The sequence below is a fragment of the Centruroides vittatus genome, unplaced genomic scaffold, assembly GCF_030686945.1.
Source record: "Centruroides vittatus isolate TY-2023 unplaced genomic scaffold, ASM3068694v2 scaffold_907, whole genome shotgun sequence".
In the NCBI taxonomy this organism is placed as follows: domain Eukaryota; kingdom Metazoa; phylum Arthropoda; class Arachnida; order Scorpiones; family Buthidae; genus Centruroides; species Centruroides vittatus.
This window is the reverse complement of record NW_027122720.1, coordinates 402,106-424,212: the sequence shown is the minus strand read 5'-3', so window position 1 is coordinate 424,212 and position 22,107 is coordinate 402,106. Positions and strand designations below refer to the sequence as shown.

The window sequence follows — 22,107 nt, the reverse complement described above, 5'->3', positions numbered from 1 at the left end:
TTAAAAGGCTTACAGCCAGGTTGTTGTCGTTACTCGGACATACTACGTTTATGAAAAGTAATTAAAAACTACAAAATATGGCCCCGATAATGCTCTAAATTATAGTGTTAATATCAGTTTTCGGTTGTTCTTTCTTGTTTAAAAAAACAGAGGTCGGTGTATAATTGCTTAATTATTGTAATGGCACAATTAAATTACCACCTGCCTAGATGTAATTTAGATCCTTCTAGGAGAAGAGGAGACAGAGATGACTTTTAATTCTTTCTGGAATTAGAATTAATAGAAGTCCTTGTTGATATTCTCTCAAATTATGCCCCATTTTATAGATTTCTAGTTATTGTATTGTTTTCCTTTCAAAGGCTTTCTAGTATTGTACTGAGCCATATCATTCTGCTGAAGTAACAACAGGAGCCTTAACCATGGAAATCTATTATGGTAAGAATCGTATAACAGGCCTTTTCCCTCCACTAAATAATAATACGTGTAAAAAATGTGAGGTCTTCATAACGCGAGGCCCAGCTGCAGCTTGTTTAGGTTACGCCCTGGATATGAGTCTTCTGAAAGACAGAAATAGGGGGCTTTCGAAAGGCTAAGAATCACGAAGGCCTAGGTTTATTAGTGTATACTTGCAACGATGCCAGGCTTGTCATATTTATATGTACAAAAATTGCTTAGTGTGATGATTAAAACTAAGGTTTTTGCAAATAAAAATGGAGAAGATGGTGCAGTTCTTGCTTGCAAATTGTTATATTTTCTTACATAAGCAATATAACCATAAAACTATTTTTAGCAATAAATAAACTCTTAAAATGATGATTATGTTACTTGGATCCATCTGAAGCATCCATAAAACTGTTATGAGTAAGTGCAATCGATAAAACAAACTTTTGCGAGTCAACAACGAAGAGAAGTTGTTGGTTGTTTTTCCCCCCTTATGAGTTTAATTTATGGATACAGAAAAAATAAGAGGGTTATTTTGATAATTATCAAGTCTTGATTTCGTTTATGTAGAAAAAAATAACAAATACAATTATTAAAATTTAAATTTAATTAAGTTAAACTTTGTGTAAGGTGTAAATAACTAACGGCTATTTAGGCTTAATGATGGCCTTAGGACGATTTTAATCTGCTGCCATCTACGGACAGTTTTTTTTACTAATATTGATTTTTATGTTAGGAGTTTTTTTCTTTAATTTTTCTCTTAAATTGAATATTTTTAAAAAAGTAAAATAAAAATTTAAATTACGGAAATTTTTATTATAAAAATTAATTGATTCGGTAATAATAAAAAAAATTGAATAAAAATTCATTATAAATTAAGTTTAAATGTTAAAATGTTTCAATTTGTTTATAATTTAACAAAATTAAATTTAAATAAATAAATAAATAGTATTTGTTGATTTTTAAATTAATATTTTTATATTTAATTATTTAAAAATTATTTTACAAATTAAAATTAAAATTCAGTAGTTAACGATTGTTGGTACAGATGGCGCCACGATGCATTTCAAATTTTATTTATTTTTATTTTCAACTTTAAATTTTAAAAATTTTAAACGAAATGTATTCGATTTAACTCTTTAAACATTAAAAAAAAATTAATTTTTTTTTAATTTGTCGATAGACTTAAATTTAGCGACTATCAACCTGTTGTAGAATTGATTTTATAAGATTGGTCTATATACTCATTAACCATACAGTAACATCGGTCTAATAAACTTAAAATGGCTTTAGTTCTAGTATAATAAGAAGAATTAACGTCCAAAAATAAAATTCTCTATGAATTTTTAACAATTAAAAGGTTATAAAGTGTGGAAATTACAAATGTGCATACGTGCGGATATATCCAAAAGTACAGGTATATTAGTATTGGTCTCACCTGAGAGGAGCTATTCTAGTTACCGCGCATAACCCACACCAGGGGGATGTACGGCGCTAGAAGGAACAGCGTAACAACCTCGCTCCGTGCACCAACCATTGATGCGTTCAGTAGAGAGCGGGAAGTATGCTGTGCAGCTGCTGAAGGAGAGCCTTCGCTCACGCGTGGCTCCTTTCGAGCCACGAGGATAAACACACAAGTAAATTGGAGCCATGCCTTTTTGGAAGTGGACCATCGAACCCGTCTACCTGGGTAGAGGAAACGGGAAATGTGAGGATGATCTGTTGGAAGCAACGTGCAATCGAACGTTGGTGGCTACTTTACATCAGCTGACGTGCCTCCTGAAGTTGGCACATTACGTTTTCAACGATATCGGGGGTGAGTGCGAGGCCCTATATAAGAAAACAGAAGAATTAAAGGGAAGAATCGATGTGTGCAGCAAAACTTCGAAAGGCCTCAATGCCAGGAAGGTTGCAGTTCGTAAGTACCTTTAAAGTTTGTCTATGTGATGTAACTGTTACGAAACACGGCACCCTCCCGCTTACTTGCGCAAAATCCTCTTAATCCACCCAAATTAAGCATTGCGTAACGTGTCTGTGATAAAATATATATAGTTTAATCCGGGCATTAAAATGTATACTATGCAATCTATGCCCTTGAAAAAAAATATATATATATAAGATAAGGGCATAAAGAAAGTAGTCGAGCAGCAAAAACGGTTGAGTAAAAGTCTCGGAAACTTCTAACCTCGCCACGTGATAGGGTTGCACAAGTGTTAGTCACAGCACACGTGATGAAACTCTTGAAAATAAGTGGCAGCACCCCATTGTAAAAAGCGTATACGTGGCCCAAACTTGGATCCACGCAACCCAAATACCCAAAAACACGTTTGGAAATTGTAAAATGATCGAGCATTTTCTATGTGTTTATATGTATATATATTATCCTCGTTACTTGTGTCCGTTCGAGCGCATTTGCACACCAGTTGTCACGACAGATGGATATATTCAACGCCACATGACCCGTTAAAATCATGTTAAAAATTTTACTTCTTTTATATAAATTATTCTTGCTTCATCAACTGTATATTTACAATAAAATAAAATAAAAAGAAACAAATAAATGTCGTTAGTCCGGATAGCAGGATGCGCAAACATAAAACTTCCGGTCGGTCACTCAACCGTGTGACGTCACGTCCGTTTACCTGGCAGACAGACATACCCAGTCACACCAGGCGGTAGTTTTTTTTTCTATTTATTTATTTATATTTTTAATCTATCAAACATTTCTCTTCTCAGCCGCTCCGGTCTACGATCTTTCAGCGCCACTAACTCGGGTTTTATTGTCGAAATTTGACCAATAGACACTATAAAAGCGAATCACGTGACGCTGTCGTATTTAACTTCTACCCCTACCTACATTCTGTAAAGGAAAAAGTTTCAGAGGTTTGATTATAGAATAGGGAGGTGGGTGCAGGGTCCACACCTGCAAGCAGGCCGTTACGGATGATAAGGTAGGGGGGGAAATGGGATCGTCACGATAAGCACGGGCTCTCCAGGTTGATAAAAATGGAAGTTAAACAACTGGAACTGATAAAATAAACAATAATTCGGCATGTGAAAAGTCATATCGATTAATATAATTCGTAACGTTACGGCAGGCAACACACACCACCCCCCATATACAGTACATACTTTATTTATTTACTGTTACGCTCGGTCGACTTCATTACAGTTTACTATAAAAGATCTACAGAGTAACTCCCCCCCTTAAGATGGAAAAAAAAGTAAAAAGTGCATTAAAAATGCCGAAAGGTGAATAACTTGATTTAATTTCGTTGAAGGAACCAAACAGTCTGTAAACTACGGGAGTGGAAGAGAAAGTTTCAATTTATACAACGAAATCACGGAATTTTTTCCAGTTTTATTAAGTTCTCTATCCTCTTTTATTGCGCTTGACGATTTTACGGATGATAGTCACGTGATCGAATCATAAAAATCATCTTTAGAAATGAAATTTCTAGATGATAGATGGGTGCCACTTCGCGGTATTGATTTAACGTTTTTATGAAATTGTAAATAGGGTAATTTCCTTTTTTTTCCTTCATTGATTTTATGCTGGGATGTTGTTTTAATATTAACTTACCTCCGCCCAATTTACTGTTTTGTTTTATTTTAAAATAAAACACAAAAATTGGGTGCTTTTTTTTAAGTTAAATTCGTGAAAACATCGATATTTTTTGAGTCGCAAAATAATGGAATTGTAAGAAATTTTTTTTTTTTTTTGTAATTTTGTATTTAAATATATTGTAAAATTTTAAAATACTTTGCGTGCTTAAACCACATTTTATAACAAATATTATTAAATATTTACAGGATAAAATAATGTCAATTCATATCCTTGATTCGTTATTTACGATTTCAAAATTGTCATTTATCATTATTGAAGTGTGACATTTTGTTAAAGATTCACTCAAAGAATTGAAATTTTTATTTTACAATTTTTAAAATTAAATTTTATGAGTTATTTATTTATTTTAAATATTAATTAATTAAAGTTTAAAAATTCAATTATATTTTATTATTATTATTATTATTATTATTATTATTATTATTATTAAAATTTAAATTGAATTTTTTTAACAATATTTTTGTAAATTTATTACTGGAGTTTTTAAAAATTAAAATTTAAAATAATAATAATTTTTGAAATTTACGAGTTTAAAAAAAATAATTGTTAAAATTAAAATTTTTATTTGTCTTTTTTAATTGTTGAAATTGAAATTTTTATTTGCCTTTTTTAATTGTTGAAATGGAAATTTTTATTTGCCTTTTTTAATTGTTAAAATTGAAATTTTTATTTGCCTTTTTTAATTGTTGAAATGGAAATTTTTATTCTGCCTTTTTTAATTGTTGAAATAGAAATTTTTATTTGCCTTTTTTAATTGTTAAAATTGAAATTTTTATTTGCCTTCTTTAATTGTTGAAATGGAAATTTTTATTTGCCTTTTTTAATTGTTGAAATTGAAATTTTTATCTGCCTTTTTTAATTGTTGAAATGGAAATTTTTATTTGCCTTCTTTAATTGTTGAAATGGAAATTTTTATTTGCCTTTTTTAATTGTTGAAATTGAAATTTTTATTTAAAACTTTAATTAACAACAATTGTCGATTCATTTGATATTTAATATTAACTTAAAACTTATCATTTCAAAATGCAATTAATAGTTTTATAAATTATAAAAAAGCAAAATAATTCACACATCTTTAAATTTACAAACATTATTCTTCAATTAATGTAAAAGTCAATCAGAAATATGAACTCATAAAAGGTAAACTAGTTTAATTACGACCTAAATTAAAAAAGAAAAAAATTAAAAATTAAATTTAAAATACTGATTACAGTTTTCAATATTGATTATTTAGAAAATTTATTTCTTATTTAATTCGTTAATTATATTTAAATTAAGCAAATTACCTTTCTGATTTCTTTTAAATTTTTATATTACAATTTACTTACATTTTTTCATATTTCAAAAAGAAATTGAAACTAGATAAAGTGTAAATTTTCAATTATAAATTTTGAAATTTTTAATTAAAATGTCATAGAAAAAAAAATAATAATAAAAATTTGCGACTGTTGAAGGGTGATTTGATTTACAGTTTTTATGAGTAACACGCAACTTTATTTATTTATTTTTTAACCGTTATGTAAACCATTTAAAATGAAATTTCTATAAATTACTCTTCGTATCTAGTTACAAAAGTAATTTACAAGTCACTTTCGTATCCTGTTTTCTTTTTATATATTCACGTCTTAATTTCGATCGAGACGTTTTGAATCGTTATTCTCTCGAGGGTGGAACTTTATGACTACCAGGAAATCATCAGTAACATACCAACCGTGAAGTCAATATACTGTAAAATCTCAGCAGGTGTTTAGATCAATTTAATATGAATTTTAGCTAATTTAAAAAATAAATAAATAAGTAAATAAAATTTTCTTTTGAGATAAAAGTCACCTTAATGAAGTGTTTTATTACAATAAGGACATAAGATTTCTCTTAACCTACTTACACAGCTAAGTGGTTCAATAGTAAACACTAGAGATAAGCTTTCTACTTCATCTGATACGAAAACTATACGTTAAAAAAAATATATATATATATATATATATATATTACATCTGTTGGTCACGTGGTTAGGGGAGCATTGATTAATAATGGGTTATAGGAAATACATTATTCGCTTCAGTTTTTCCTCCCTCCTCCCTCCGTGTATAGGGGTGCTTCGAAGGAGGCGTGTGCCTTATGGATTCGTGTCACGTGAGCTGCATGTGCTATGTGTTGACTGCCTGCCACTTTTTTTTAAAAGCGTATTATGTTCATAGAGACGAAAAACAGTTGATCTGTAACGAGACTCGAGGGGATATTACACAGTTTAATTTACAATATTGTAAATCAGAATTTAAAAAATTGTAAGTTTAAAAAATTACAAAAAATTCAATTTAAAAATTGTAAGTTTAAAAAAATTACAAAAAATTCAATTTAAAAATTGTAAGTTTCAGAAATTGTAAAAAAAAAACTCAGTTTCAACAATAAAATTTTTACTGTCATTTTTAAAATTTACAAACTGAAAAAATGTCAATTACGTAACTGACATTTAAAATAAAACAATTTAAATGATCACTTACGTAAAATTGATTATTTCTAATAATTAAAATTTAAAAAATATATATAATTTACAATTTTTTTTTTATGAAACGAAATATCCGTTTCAATTCCTTGAAACGAGCATATTACATTTTTTAATTAATTTAAAAGCCATTCTGAAATTTGAACTCAATTAATTTTATATTTAATTACAAACTTATCAGATGATATTTTCGAATAATTATTTTTTATGTATTTATTTTATTTTTTTAAATTAATTTTTAAAATTTTTAATGTATTAATTATTATTAATTAAGAATCGAAACATATGTATATGTGTATATATATACATATTTGTATTATTTAATTTATATCATTATAAAATAGGACGACCCTTTCATTTCTAGTTTTAGGAGCCACAATATTAGGTTACTCCCTATTTAATGGGTGTTACGTGTCTTATGGCTCCAGTCTGGAAGGCTCGTGGCAGAAATTAAGTAGGTCTGTATACACATATCAAGACATTTTATTCATTTCGGGTCCATTAAAGAGGCGGAAGATGTTCTCAAGAGTTACGCTAGAAAATATACAGTAGAATTTTTACTGGAGAAGATTTAAATTGCGAATTTATAGAAGATCTAGTGTGAGATTATGTGTGTGTCTTATTCGTTTCGTCTTTCAGATAAGGGAGTGAAGGTTACGATCGCGTTACGAATTCGTTCGTTATCTTCTATACGTTGAAGGATATTGTATTATTAAACGAAAGTGATGAATGGTTAGAGGCAGAATATTTTTTTTTTATTACTGTGCTTTCTAGTATACTGGGGGAGGTTGAGATTTAAATTTTTTTCAGGGTTTTTTTCTCTATATTTCAAGAAATTCCCCTCGTAAAGAGTAGGTGAGAAAGTAAATATTAGTCATATATTTTCAGTGAATTGAAACTTTCGTTTCCTGTAAGAGATTTTTTGATAAAAATGGGTTTATTTTCTTCCATACTGAGCCTTATTTTTACTTATGGAGGACTTGTTTATCCTCGCTTCTTCCAGAAGACTTATTTCTCTTCGATTCTTCCAGAAGGAGGATATTTATTCTTTTATAAACTGCTCTGTAGCTTTACGTACTGGTTTCTTGTTGGAATGATTTTTCTGTCTTTATAGAAATATGGTTTTCACATATATGTACGATTTTAAGCATATTTATCATACAGAAAAATATCCGAAATTTCAGAAAATAGTTGTTTTTTCAAGCACTATCCACTGAAATTTTTATCAGATAGTTTTCTGGTGTACATCTCCCATGAGACGTGGACAAATTATCTATCTTACAACCCATCGTATCCGGACTTCTAATTCATCCCTTTATGATCCAACGAGGAACTGTACTACTACACGAACATATTTCTTCAATTCCCTTCTATTTCAGTGACAAGAACAGGAGATAGTACAACTAACTGCTATAAATTCGCCAGTTAGTATGGTGTAGATGGTTATCACTGTCTACGTTTAGGGAATTTCCTGTCATTAGTAGGGAAATATTTCGCTTACAAATTGGTCAAATTGTAAAAGAAATAGAAGGGATAATTCCCGGAAGGGGGGTAAATTTATCGAGGAAAAAAAAAAGAATTAATTATATAGAATTATCCGGTTCTATGGTATGTAATACTTTCCTTTTCGAGTTATTGCGGTTGGAAATAAATTCATTAAGTTATTAATGCATCACATCTACTTCTGTGATGATAAATTTCGATTCATGTTATGCATACAAACCAGTTTTGCGGGGTTGAAAGGCGAAGTATTTCTTGAATTCTGTGCTTTATTACCTTCCTTATAGACTTATTCAATTACTAAACGAGGTATACTCGACAATAATAATAAGATGACTTCTATATTAAGATGCGATATAAACTTTTATAAGTTAAAGAAAGAAAAAACAAGAAAGGCTCTCTGGACAACTTTATGTTATATTTATTCATAGAATTCTTGTTTTTGCATACTTCTGGAAATGTTTTTTCTTTCTTTGCATTCAATATCCGAGCATCAGCTAGAGTTGGAATGCAAAATATAGGTTTGTATTGACCTGTACTGCTCCTACTACTAAATTTATCAAAGGGGATAGAAAAATAAACCATATCCGAGTGAAAATTCTCTACTGAATTTAAAAGTTTTCTCTGTTTTAAACAATAGAATAGTAACAAATTTAACGAATTTTTCTACTATTTTTGTCTACTTTATCGTGATTTTTACTAATGTACTTCCTTTTTCTGTACTATTTGTACAGTAGTCGTATGTTATAATCATAGGAAGTGGCATAATTAAGTATATAACACTACAAGAGAAGTTCACACAGAAAAATTTCACGCGTTGAAGCTGAAAAAAAACCCTTCTATACTACTTCAGTCCACCCTGACAACATATTTATAATTAAATGGCAGCTTATTTTATACAGGAGTACACAAGCTTGATCGTATTTTACCCCCATTGCAGGTAAGTCATTTACCAGACTTATATACCCAAAGAAGTATAAGGGTACTCTAGAACATACCCAGATTGCTATCTTTCGCTGTGTTCACCTAGTTACATCCGGGTACTATGCCCGCTTCCCGTGGGTTAGCGAGTGACCTTGAGGCCCTATTTTTTCCCCTTCTTCCCCCTCTCCGTCGGTGGAGGTAGAACCTCGAAGTTCTTGGAAAAACACACCCGGTCTGCCTTTTTCTCTCACTCATCCATTGTTGGTGAAGAAGTAAGGAATGCTGTTTATTAACTAACTTTTATACATCTCATGCGGCTCTTCTGAAGATTTACAGACACTACCTTAAGAATAATGTCGATTATATAGCATTCTTGGTGTCCCCCTGTGTTTTTCTTTGTGACGTAATGGCTCTTTCGTCATAAAAGAAAACACTTCTACACTAACGTCTTTCGAAACATTAATAAGAAGATAAATATTGTAAATAAGGGAGAAAATTATCACTCATTAATTTGTGCTCCGCCCAAAATATTAAGATTGCACAGTATAATATTTGCGAGGAACAAATCTAGCTGCATAAATCTTCGATTGTTTGCTTGACTTCTCGCCTTGACGTGAACTTTGTACCCAATTTATAAGAATACTCCGCTCAAAATTGACACTGATATAAGTCGAGACTCATCGTTTCCCTCCCAAATTTCTACCACTGAGTGGCACCAACAAGTGCACGAATTGCTCCTCCCAAACTGCCACACGTCTCGGTGTTTTGACGTGTTAAAGCTATCCAGTTTCTCACGGAATGCCCCTCCCAATTTTGCTCCTATATATCGAATTAGCCCTCCACTCAAATACATCTTCTTAATCCCTACTTTTTCAGGCATTACTACTATCAAAATTCTCTTCGTTAGATAGAGGATTTTAAGGAAACGTGTCTACCTAATCCTATACAGAGCTTCAGAACGACTCCGCCCAATCATCTCGTTCACTGAAAGACGAAGAAGAATCTAAGCTTCTCCTCCCAAACTTACCACTTTATCCCTATAATTAGCAGACATTTAAAACCAGCGAGCACCTCCCAAAATCGAGATTTGTTTTAATTTTACCATCCAAAAAAATTCCCTCCTAACTAAATAAAATTTTATATATTTGTGTGAAGAATTTCTCAATAGAATTGGGAGGAGCCGATAGAGAAATAAACAGACGTCGATCTGTCTTCAAACCCTTTTTTTATAAGAGGGGTGGAGAAGCAAACAGATGGTATCACTCGCATTTTTCCAAACGATCTACATGAAAAAGCGTGCTGCAAATTCCAAATTTCTACTCCTGCAGACTCTGTGAAAGGGGGGAAAGGTTTAGGAAACGTTGTGCAAAAAATCCAGGATCAGGAAATGCATTTCAGGTTAGCGTGATCCTTTATCTTTTCACGTGAACTGATCTCGACATAACCTAGTTCGTCAACATTCTGCCAGAAGCACATACGCATACAGACAGACAGAAAGAGGTATAGCATGCACAACTCTTTCCGGTTATACAGAAAAAAAAAAATACAAGGAAAAAAATTGCAGACAATGCCTACATTTCTTTTTTATTATTATCATCATTTTACTAATGCAGGAATAAATGAAAGTTGCAGAGGAAATCAGCAGAAAAGAAAAAGAAAACAGTCACTACCTTTCTACTCTGACGAACATTTAACATTCATAAGCAGCCATGTGCAAATTTTAAACTTAGAAAGAAAAATAATAATAATAATGGTATAATTAAGAAGAGGGACGTTGCGTTTGTTTGGCCCTCCGTTTCTTTTTTCTAAACAGGTGGATCAATTAAAGCGATTGGGACATTAACAAGCTCTCATGCAATGTGAAAAATTAGTTAGAGGAAGGATGCATTGTTGATGTAGTAGCATTACAAATTGGCATCTGCGGGTTCCCTTCTGTAGCCATATGTTTTCACAGACACCACAATAGGTACAAGTAGGCTCTGAAATTAACCCATTATAAAAAGTGTCACCATAACGGCAAGCATCTGGAACTTCTAAGTCCACATGTTCTTCTAATTTACAGATTAAACTGCCCAACCTTCTAATTATCACGCTTTAAATCGTACTGAGGGGGTAGAAAAATGGTTTTTTACAGATCTTATACAGAAATCATCACTGATTTAGCTTACTAAATCGCTCGGCCCTCTATTTCCACACCAATTTCCAACATGGATGTACAAATTAAGTGATGATCCTTCTGTTCAATTACCGATATTCACTTGATATAAACAGTGAAAGAAGATTAGAAACAGGGTTTACGACCCTGTTTAATAATATACAACACGTAATGAGTAACAATAAAAAGTGTGTAAACCAACCTGTATATGAGGACAGGGGGGAGGTAAAAAAAATCATAAATTTTACGACTTCTCCATCTTATGAGGGCATTAGTTACATATTTTTTAATCCCCCAGCCAATTTAATATTATCATCAGTGGTCCGTCCGCTTGTATGTACGGTATTTATAGTTAATTTGACATAGTGTATTCTTGCATTAATCCCTCATAAAAATTCATCAGTAAACTCCACAGAAAAACTCGCTAATAATAGGAGTTTTGATAAGAGAGAGGAAGCCATTCGTAGAGTAAATTAATACGTCTCGTTCCACCAACTTTCTACAGTTGTAGAATTAAACTGTGCATAGATGGGTAGAGAGAAAATTTATTCAGAGGTGAAAAAATAAATAAATAAAGAAAGAAAATCCATTGAGGAAGGGATTTTCATTTGGGAATTACACCACACGTCACGATAGAAGTCTATTATAATGCGTGAGATAGTGGAATTGGCATAGGAATGAATGTGTTTTTTGTTACCTTATTTTTGTAGTGTCACTGACTTAGAAAGGGGGAGGACGTGTTGCCAAGACAACGGATTTGTATGACCTGTTTTTATAGAAACTTGGAGGTCACGTAATAGAGATTGATACAGATTTTTTCCTTTTTCTTTTCTTCTAAACTTCACACAACTTGACCATAAACGGTTGTGGGAGGATCGTTAGAGGTGATCGTAGGTCAGGTTCCTACTTGCCAAATTTTCTGCGATAAGTATCCCACTGTTGTGGCACCGCGTGTGGTCCGAGGTGTGCCCCTCTACTCTTGTGTTGTAAAGTTTTTACTGTAAAATACCAGTAAAAATTCTGTTAATTGTTAAGTTTATTTTTATTATTCTCTTTCCTCCCATTGTAATTTTAATTATTGTTAGGCTTTTGTAATCTACAAAATTATCTACTGTTAATTTGTTTTTGTCCGTTACACGAAAATTATTGTTGAAATTTACACATTTATCCTCCTTCTTACATTATAAACACCACTTTATAAGAAAATGTAAGTAAAAATATTAGAATTTATGCTGAAAAACTAAGTGCTTTATAGCTAATCTTCTATAGTTCTACATGTCGAATGGAAAGTAACTAGGCATTAGAAAGTCGGTTTGATTTTTGTAATAATAATACGATAATAATAAATTTTATGTGCTTTTGTATATCAATTAATGGAATTTTATAATTACTCAACGGTGATATAGAAAGTGACCGAGAAAGGCTGGCAATAAACGATGGTCGACCACTTGTCTGTTCAGGAGCGAGATCAGATTGCTGCACACTGAATAGTGTGGATATCAGTGGTTGCTGTGCAGAAATGGTGGCATACGGTAAAGGGGAGTATGCCACTATATCTGCACAGCAACCACATCCAATGACAATTCTTGATTGTTTCCGAATACACAATTAATCCGGAAACAATCAAGAATTGTCATCGAAGTGGCAGTCTATCCACGCCACGATCTGAAGAAAATGTGCCGTTGGTGAGTGGCACCGGACCTTTGTTGAATTTTAAGGTATGCGTTCATATTTACACTTAATGAGGTATAGGTTAAATAAGTTTCATTATTATTGCTTTAGAAATGTAGAAATTGTACCTAATTTTCAATGACTAGCTACTTTCCACCCACACTGTAGTTCATCTATACTTCATTTTCCATAATTCTAGCTGAAAGCAGCACGCAGACAAACCAAACATTCACTTACTTTAAATCATTTTTAACAAATTCAATCGATTAATAAAGTAATTTATCGATTGTTTATAACGAAAAATCTAGGTTAATATCATTTCCGTGGAATAGCCTATAAATGATCGATAAGAGAAAAATTCTCTTGATTGACGTTGGAGTAATTTATTATATTCTTTAAAGAAGATAAGGTGAATTGTATAAAAGAATTCTATTGCTTCCAATCAGATGATTTATATCGAAGTTCCTTACTTTCACGTCGAGTTTTGACACACAAAATTAAGATTAATGAAAAAAGAAATGGAAGATCAGACAATGGAAGAGTATAACTGAACGTCCAGTGCTTCAAAATGTGCAGAAAATATCGGATTATATGCGTTATTTCGAAGAGAAAGTCTAAAATATTTTAAAAAATCCATAAACGTGTTTGTTTATGGAAGATTTACGACACTAAATTTAGATTATTATGTAATTTTTAACCGTAATATCGAGTAGTTTCCATAAATTAATCGATTTTGGGGGGTTTTATACGTGAATCTTTAATCAAATACTCGAATTTTATGATTAAAATATTTAAATTTTTTGACGTAGAAATTCATTAATTTATTTATAAAAAAAGGAACTTTTTAAACGTTTAATTACAGTAAACTCTCCATATAGTGAACATTTAATGGGCGAAGCTCCTTGACGGCTCGTTAAATCGAGAGTTTACTGTGTTTAAATATATAACGGACTCTTGATATAGCGACCACCCGATATAGCGAACAATTTTGCTTGCATTAGAATATATGGAAGGAATTAAGAATAAAAATAAAAATAGTATTCAAGAAGAGGAGGAAGAAGAAGAAGGAAAATGGCAAAGTTGAAAAAGCGCAGCAGCATTCGTTCCTCGACTGATGCTAACTTTATTTTAGTTACCCCCGGGCTACTTTAAGAACCTGAAAGATAAATTTGGAATGTCCCCCGAGAGGTTATCTTCAGTAGGATATTCTAATATAGAATAAAGTGCTCTTGTCTTACTCAAAAAAACATCAGAAGCATTAATTCCGAAGGGAGAGAAGAGGAGGAGGATTTGTAGTAGAAGCAATATCATCTCTACCAATTCGTGCAGCACGCTTCTGCCTGATTAGAAATTCTGTTTTCCATAAGCTAGGACCCTCTTTTTCGGCACCGGACAGAAAGATATCACATTTAAAGTGACATATGCCAGACGACAGCAACAGATGGAGTATGAAAAGGCGAATTTTCGGCTCGCCTCCCCTCTAGTAAATGGTGAAACTGTGGCCGAGTTGGGAGGCAAAAGGTGTTTCACGAGTGCCAGATTCTTCATGCATGTCAAGAGGAAGTTTTTCTTGATACACTAGTATCTGTGACGTACCGGGTGTTTCCATTAAGACATGGGAGGATCTCTAGTGCCTTACCAGGTATACACTAGACAAAAGACAGGCACCGTTTGGGCACTTCACAGATAGGTTTAGCTTATAAATTCACGTTTGAACGAATTAAATTGAGGATGGGAAATGAGGAAGGATGTTTTAAATTACACAAGAAAGCTTAAATTGAACGTTGAAAGATGTTCTATCAAAGGCTTTAGGGGGTTCAACTGAAGAGCTTAGGGTTCAAGGACTCGGCTCAAGGTCGTCGTGGAATTTGTCGCTGGACCGTAACCGAAAATCTGTACTCCCCTATCTTTTTTTTTTTTTATTATTATGGTTTATGCATAATGTTGTAACGTGACCACACCCGGATCTGGACGAGAAGTAGGACAAAGGGGATCAATATACGGCCGCTACAGACGATGACTTTTGAGAGGTTTCCATATGTCCTGCCTTGCAAGGTTTATCTAGTGTACTTAACCAAGGTAATCTTATCAGGAGTGCAGATGGGCGAGCTTCTATGGAGTTGTTCCAACTTTTCAAGAGGAGTGGTGGTAGCTCCTTAACATAAACCACAGGAGGACTGATCATTTTTTTTTTTTTTTTCTTTTCCTTTCTTGGAGTTCGCTCCTTAAAATACGGCAGAACTCATTATTAACCCATCAAAAAGGGGAATTTTTACGACAGAACAATTGCTCGACTGCAATAAACCTCAATTTCTTCTTAGATACTAACACGAAATAAATCATAAATCAATTAATCAACACGGAGAATTGAGTTCAACGAACTCGATTAAGCATCCACCAGTTGAAATTATGTAAAACGTATCAAACAATACAGTTAAACGCGTACAAAAATCATTGAATGAGGGGTTAGAGAATGTTTTCCTCCATTGATTTCTGTACAAACCTGTCTAACTCCTCCTCTTTTTTTGACCAGACTTTTATTCACGTACTCTGTTTTGATGTCAGCTTATAACGGCCTTTCATTCACGCTATCAGACCAGGTCCGTTGGAGAGAGGTCCAGGTGTTGGGGTGGCTTTATCACGTGATTAATATAAAAAAAACCCTTCCCGTAATAATACGGTATTACTGGCCACATTAATTTTTATGCCGGAAAATTTCGTATCAATCACGCTCCCGCCATTTTTTTCTTTTATTGTATGAAGAAGTGAGTTTCAAAAACTTTCTTGGAAGGAGACGGGGGGTGTCTCGGAGACGACATTTTGTTGTCGCGCTGACGTCACTCTCGTCGCGTGCTTTTGCATCACTTCCTCTTATAAATTAGACGTTTGTAAACAGTAAACCGCAATTGACAAGGTCGAATGATCGAAATCTTGCGCGATTTTCTGGTGTTTAGACGAGATTTTTCTGGGATTTTCGAACAAGAACAGCTGACGACGTGTTTTTTTTACGATTTCTTATAAATTTTATCAAAAATTCTTCATAAAAATTTATTGCACTGCTTAAAAACTTTGTTTTCCAGCATTCCTCCTTCCAGTATCCACCTTTCTGGTGTTGTAAATGATAGGAAAGTTGCTCCTTCCTTTCCAGTTTAATTTTACTTTATTTTTTATAGAATTTTTCTTTAAAAAATATAAAACAAATAGAAAAGTTTATTGTAAAGTTTTCTTTAAAAAAAAAAAGTATATATATAAAAATTCTCGGTGAAAGAGCAGTTATCACTTGAAGATAGTGATTTAATAATAGAAAACATTTTTACTGTTTTTATCGGGAGTTTTTTTTATTAAAAAAAGGAAAAATTTACCAAATAAAACTTGCCGAAACACTACTACGAAAGTTTATTTTTTTAAAAAAAATAGAAATTTATGCAATATTTCCTGAAATTTTTCTAAATTTCTCGCTTTTCCACGAAGGAAATCTGGACGAAATTTGGTTGAATCATGCTTCTAAAAATATGCCAAAGCTGAAAGAAAAGGCAGCAACAATGTCACGCCAGTTTAATTTAATAAATATATAATATAAAAATATTCAGGCTACTAAACTTCGAAGTATGAAAATCAGGCTACTCTGAGAATTAGTATACTTGATGGGTTATTTCAAGGGCTAATTATACATCAACTGCTAACTGTTAGGTGTATAATCGGTTGATAATGGTATATTAAAAGGCTAAACTTCAGGCTAGTGGTGTTATATTATGAGGCTAAATATGAAATTAATAGTCGTATATTATCAGGCTAATAATTGTATGTATTTCAGGATAAATATCAGGTTAGTTATAATATATTATCAGGCTATATGCAAGACTAACATAGAGACAATACTAATCTAAATATCAGGCTAATAATACAGTATATTAACGTGTTAAATATCAGGCTGGCTTTAACGTATTATTAACTCGACTATCAGAGAAATAATCATACTATAATAGGCTAAACATCAAAGGATGGTGACATTTTTCAGTAATTACTGTACATTAAAAATTCAAACACTTATCGTTAACACTGTAACATTTAAACACCGAATGAAATTTCTTGTAAGTGCTAATTTACAATAATTAAAACTACAGCAGCGAAACCGCGCGTTATCGATTACTCAGAAAGTGCTTTAAGAGTTAATTTGTCAACAGTAAAAAACACTAGCCCGGGGGAGAAGCACGTACAGGTTTGTAAAGAATTGTCATAACACATAATGAGTAGGCGAAGTAGGTGAAATTTATCCTTGAGAAGAACACAGGGATGTTTTTGTCTAAGAAGGAAAACTCCCCCCCTTTAATTACATCATAGTGTTGAAGTGTTCTAAATTAATGTGCGTTTGCCATCTGTGATTTGGTTTTTCTGCTACTAAATGCAAATTAAATTTTTCTCGTGTGCGGGGGGGGGTGATTATTCTAAAATGCAATTTTCCCCCCCCGTCTATACTAGTGTAGGAATGTGTGAGAATATTCATGAAGCTAACAAAGAAATTCTTTGTTTATTTATTTATTATTTTCCTTATATATTCATTAGAATACCTACCACCGAGTTTTCTTATTCAAATCACAATTTATCTAAGTATAATATCATAATTTTTGGCACTAGACAAAGGAACCGCTAGTTGCAAAGTTAATTGCATTCATATGGAGTCGTATCGCTCTACTTGTAATGGAATGGAGATAGAATTCCACTAGGATATTGAATTTTAAAATAGTTAAGCATGAAATAGTTTAGTTGGAAAAGTTTAAATTGAATTTCTTCTTTTTATTTTTTAAATTAATTAAATTTAATACATTTCAGGAGCACCCTTTTTTTTTAAATGTTCTATTTTCCAAGCGATTATATTTAAATGACGATTTCTGGAACACTTTTCTGTGTTGTTTTCAAGAGAAATCGATCAATTTCAGAAACACGTGTTTGATTATTTGTCTATCTCTTTACTTTTTAAATAATAAATTTCAGGAGCACCTTTAAGTGTTTTCTTTTTTAAAAATTGATTAATTTTTGGAGCACGTGTTTGCTATTTATTTTTTTAAATAATAAATTTCAGGAACATCTTATGTTTTCAAAGAAATCGGTTAATTTCAGGAGCACCTTTTTTAAAAAAAAATGATTACTTTCAGGAGCACCTTTTTAAAGAAATCGGTTAATTTCAGGAGCACCTTTTCAGTGTTTTTTTTTTAAATTGATTAATTTCAGAAGCACGTGTTTGATTAAGTAATAAATTTCAGGAACATCTTTGTGTGTTTTTTTTTAATTGATTGATTTCAAACATGTGATTATTTTGAAGCAATTAATTTCAAGAAGCACGTGTTTAATTATTTATTATTTGTTTTAAATAATAAATTTTAGAAGCACCTTTAAGTATTTCGACTTTATAATGTCATTACTTTAAGCATAATTTATAAGTACATATAACTAGTTTCTGTACAAAAGAGAGTCGTTAGAGATTAATTGCTATAGCACTGAAATGTTCCTGAAGTATACTTGTTTCCGAAATGCACTTATTCAAATATTTTAATGATAACTTAAGATTACATTAGTAGGCTAAATATGTCAAAAACTAATATACTGAACGTTAAAATGTGCTCCCGAATTGCAATTATTTTAATAAGTGTACTTCAGGAATATATTTTAGTAATTTATACTAGAACCGAAAATGATTATATTTTGAAACGAATTTAATGAATTTCAAGAGCATTAAATTCAATTTATAAAAGTTTTTGTTTATGAAATATATCTTAGGAGCAGTTTTTAATGTTCAAATTTCAACAAAACATCAATTTCAAGAGCAATTTTCGTATTTTTTGCATATTTTTTTAAAATTTAATAAATTAATTAATTCTAGGAACATAAATTTTAAATTATAAAAATGTGTTCCTGATGTATTTTCTTAAAAATTAAGAAAATACATTCAGGAACACATTTTTAATGTTTAATTTCAACAAACGATTACTTTAAAGTATCACTTTCAGGAACATATTTTAGAAAAACGTCGAAAAAAAATCAATTTCAAGAGCACTTTTTTTGTAATTTTTGCGATTTTTTTAGTTTAATATATTAATTAATTTCAGGAACACAGATTATGATTTATATAAGTGTTCGTTTAAAAAAAACAAAAAAAAAGTAAATTTCAGGAGCACGTTTTGACTATTCAATTTCAACAAACGATTACATTAAGCATCAGTTTCAGGAACACATATTGATAAAGATCAATTTCAAGAGCACTTTTTTGTACTTTTATAAAACGTCCGTTAAAAAATTATACGTGGATCGATTTCAAGAGCACTTTTTTTGTATTTTTGCATTTTTTTTTTCTTTTTAGTTTAAAGCATCCGTTACAAAACTAAACAAATATCATTTTCAAAATATCATTCTAAGGCTTCAATTTGAAAACATCTTGATTAAAATTCTTTTCAGGAGCACTTTTTATTTAATTTCTTCTCCTTTTTTTATTTTTATTTTATCTTCTTAATAATTACGTATTTCAAAAAGATCCACTTAAAAGATCCGTATCAAAAACTATTTTTCTTTTCGCAGGATCATTAATTTTAAGCGTAATTATATACCCTTTTGTAAACATTGATATAATAAAAGAAACTTCTTCATACTCAAATAATTTTTTAAAATGAAGTTCAAGAATTTAAACTCATTAAAACTTGAACAATTTATTGTCATCTGCGTGAAAGTCATTACATAATTAAATGATTGCCTCCTTTCAAAGAAGATTGTGACTCATTTTACACAGGTCAATGCATGCTTTTCTGATGATTTCTAATGAAACAAAATAGGATCATAAGAAAATCTGCTGCGATAGGGGTAAGTTCTATTGACGTAGTCCGACTTTTGGCTTCTGTTTTTAATAATATAAATTAATTTTTCTTCATATAAACACATGATAATTCGGGTCAGTAGAGTGTTCTACAGCTACGCACTTTTATCTTTCTGTTTTGGACGTTTAGAAATACGTTATATTAAATTATTATTTGGAGCAGAACTAAAATTAAGGCTGGAAATTTTGAAATTTACTCAATTATTTGATGTATTTTCCTCTGTTCGGGTGCTTGAACACGATAATAGAGAGTAATATCCGTAATGTATTCGCATAATACTACTCGAACGCAACGAAGGAAGAGTGTTTTACTGTGTTCAAGTAGTGTTGTTAGTGTTCTTTATTTTGTTCAATATTCTTATGTTCAACTAGCGATAGATAATAATTATCGAGGAATAACTGTTAAAAGATTATTGTACGCTTCAAGGTTAGTACGTTGTTTATGTGTTAATGTATAATATTGTTGTGTTCTTGTGTTTTTTTTTTTTAAATAAAAAGTTCGTGTTCTTTCTATTTTTAAAGTAATGGTGTGTTCGAGCATATTCGAAACACACGATGTCTATTATTGATTTTTGAAGAACGGTGTTCAACATTTGTTATTTTTTCAGTGTTACTCAATTGTTTCTTTTACAGCATTTTATTAATTAACACTCTTCGAGTGTGTTGTAAATTAACACGTTCAAGCGCAATTTTTCCTTTCTTGTGGTGTGTGTGTGTGTGTGTGTGTGTGTGTATGTATTCATCTAAATGCAAGAATTCCTACAAAAAATAGGATTGATGTTTAAATATTTCGTTACAATAGGAGCGAAATACTTGTCTTAAACACGTGTTAAATTCGTAATTACGCAATTTCTAGCCCCAGGGGGTTAAAAATCGCATGCTATTGTGGTTCGTTGGGAAGGGAACATCGTTCCTAATTTAAAAAGGGCATCACGAAAACGGGGGTGAAGCGTAGAGTCAACGTAAACTGCACATCAACCAGACAATAAATAATTAAGATTTTCCACCAGATACGGTAAATCGAGTGTTCATTCGTTTACATATGGTGGGCGTACTTAGTGCCAAGAGGTGCGTCGTCATAAAATGTAGGTCGCTAATCATACGACAGGTAGACCCGGGGGAGGTCGAGAGGCCGGTTTAGGGGGAGGGCAGACAAAAATTTGTATTCAGTACCCGGTTAATGTGCGAGTAAGTCCTTAATACACGAACCTTTCGAGGTCGTTTGGGTGCTTTTGAGTCTATGACCCAACGTATATTGTTGCTACGGCATTCGATTAACCGTGCAGAGCAGCGCCACGTTTGCATAGCCCATTGATTTAATTAAATTGGGATAATGCTTTTTATTCGATTAACCGTGAACGATACAGTTGTCGCAGTTAAACGGTTTCGGCTCATCTCGAGCACAATGAAGACTCGCAAAGCGAAGGGATGGTTTTGTTGATTATTCGATTAATCGTGATTCTAGTGAAGGCATTTTTACTCCCTTATGAAAGTATTCGATTAATCGTCTCGTCTATAATCGAGATCGTTTAAAAGGGTTGGATTCGTCGCGGATCGTACGCAAGTATGTTGAGTGATTGATACGGTTAATCGAGCAAGTGGAACGGTATTTTATTCGATTATTCATGAACAGAGCTATTGAAGAAACACATCATTTACAGTTGATACGATGTTTCATGTTTTTTTAAATTTCATACGTATGTAAAGTATTTAAGGATGACAACGTATTCGATTAACCGTGAATATAATGACTCTATTCTACTTGAATTAATAACGTACCTTACACTCGATTAACCACACATAAACTACAAGTATTTAAAAATGGGAAGTATCAGATTGACCTTGACACAATGAAAAAAATATCCGGCATATGCATTTTAATTGCTGGTAATAATTCGATTAACCGTGCGCATAAATAGAAATAATGTCATCCGGATTAATCGAATGTATAACGCTAAAGTTTCTAGAGAGACACGCATTTTTTTCAGTTTAGTTTTATTAATTTGATTAACCGTGAATATAATAAGTCGACTGTGAAAAACAACACATTCGATTAACCGTGATGACAACAACTACCATATTTTAATGATGTTTTTACGACTACCAAAGCTGAAAATGTGCGATTCCATGCTTTCGTGGGTTTAATAAATCGATTAACCGTGAATACGACGAGTCCATTTTATTTAAGAACAATAATAGATTTAAAAATTAAACAAGTATTCGATTTGTGGCTGTAGTTAAAAATAACAATTACGTTCGATTAACCGTGATGATAACCAAAATATTCGGGGAGAGAGGTTTTGGGGTTTTGTAGGTTTAATAAATCAATCAATTAACCGTGTATAAACCGAAACTATTTAAAAACGTGATAAGTATTCCATTAACCGTGGCTGCAGTGAGTTTATTTATAGAGTAACAACTTA

General features: G+C 31.8%; 1 protein-coding gene across 2 annotated transcripts in view; it reads left to right on the top strand.

The window, feature by feature from the left end:
- The first annotated feature begins 1,951 nt into the window (after window positions 1-1,951).
- Window positions 1,952-22,107, top strand: part of LOC136990349 (actin remodeling regulator NHS-like) — a 49,121-nt gene continuing 28,965 nt past the window's right edge. Inside the window, exon 1 of one of the 2 annotated variants that reach the window (XM_067288739.1) lies at window positions 1,952-2,359. In XM_067288739.1, the coding sequence (XP_067144840.1) occupies window positions 2,092-2,359 (268 nt within the window). In that variant the 5' untranslated portion in view covers window positions 1,952-2,091. The remainder of the gene's footprint in view (window positions 2,360-22,107) is intronic. The other variant, XM_067288738.1, reaches the window with a different exon arrangement.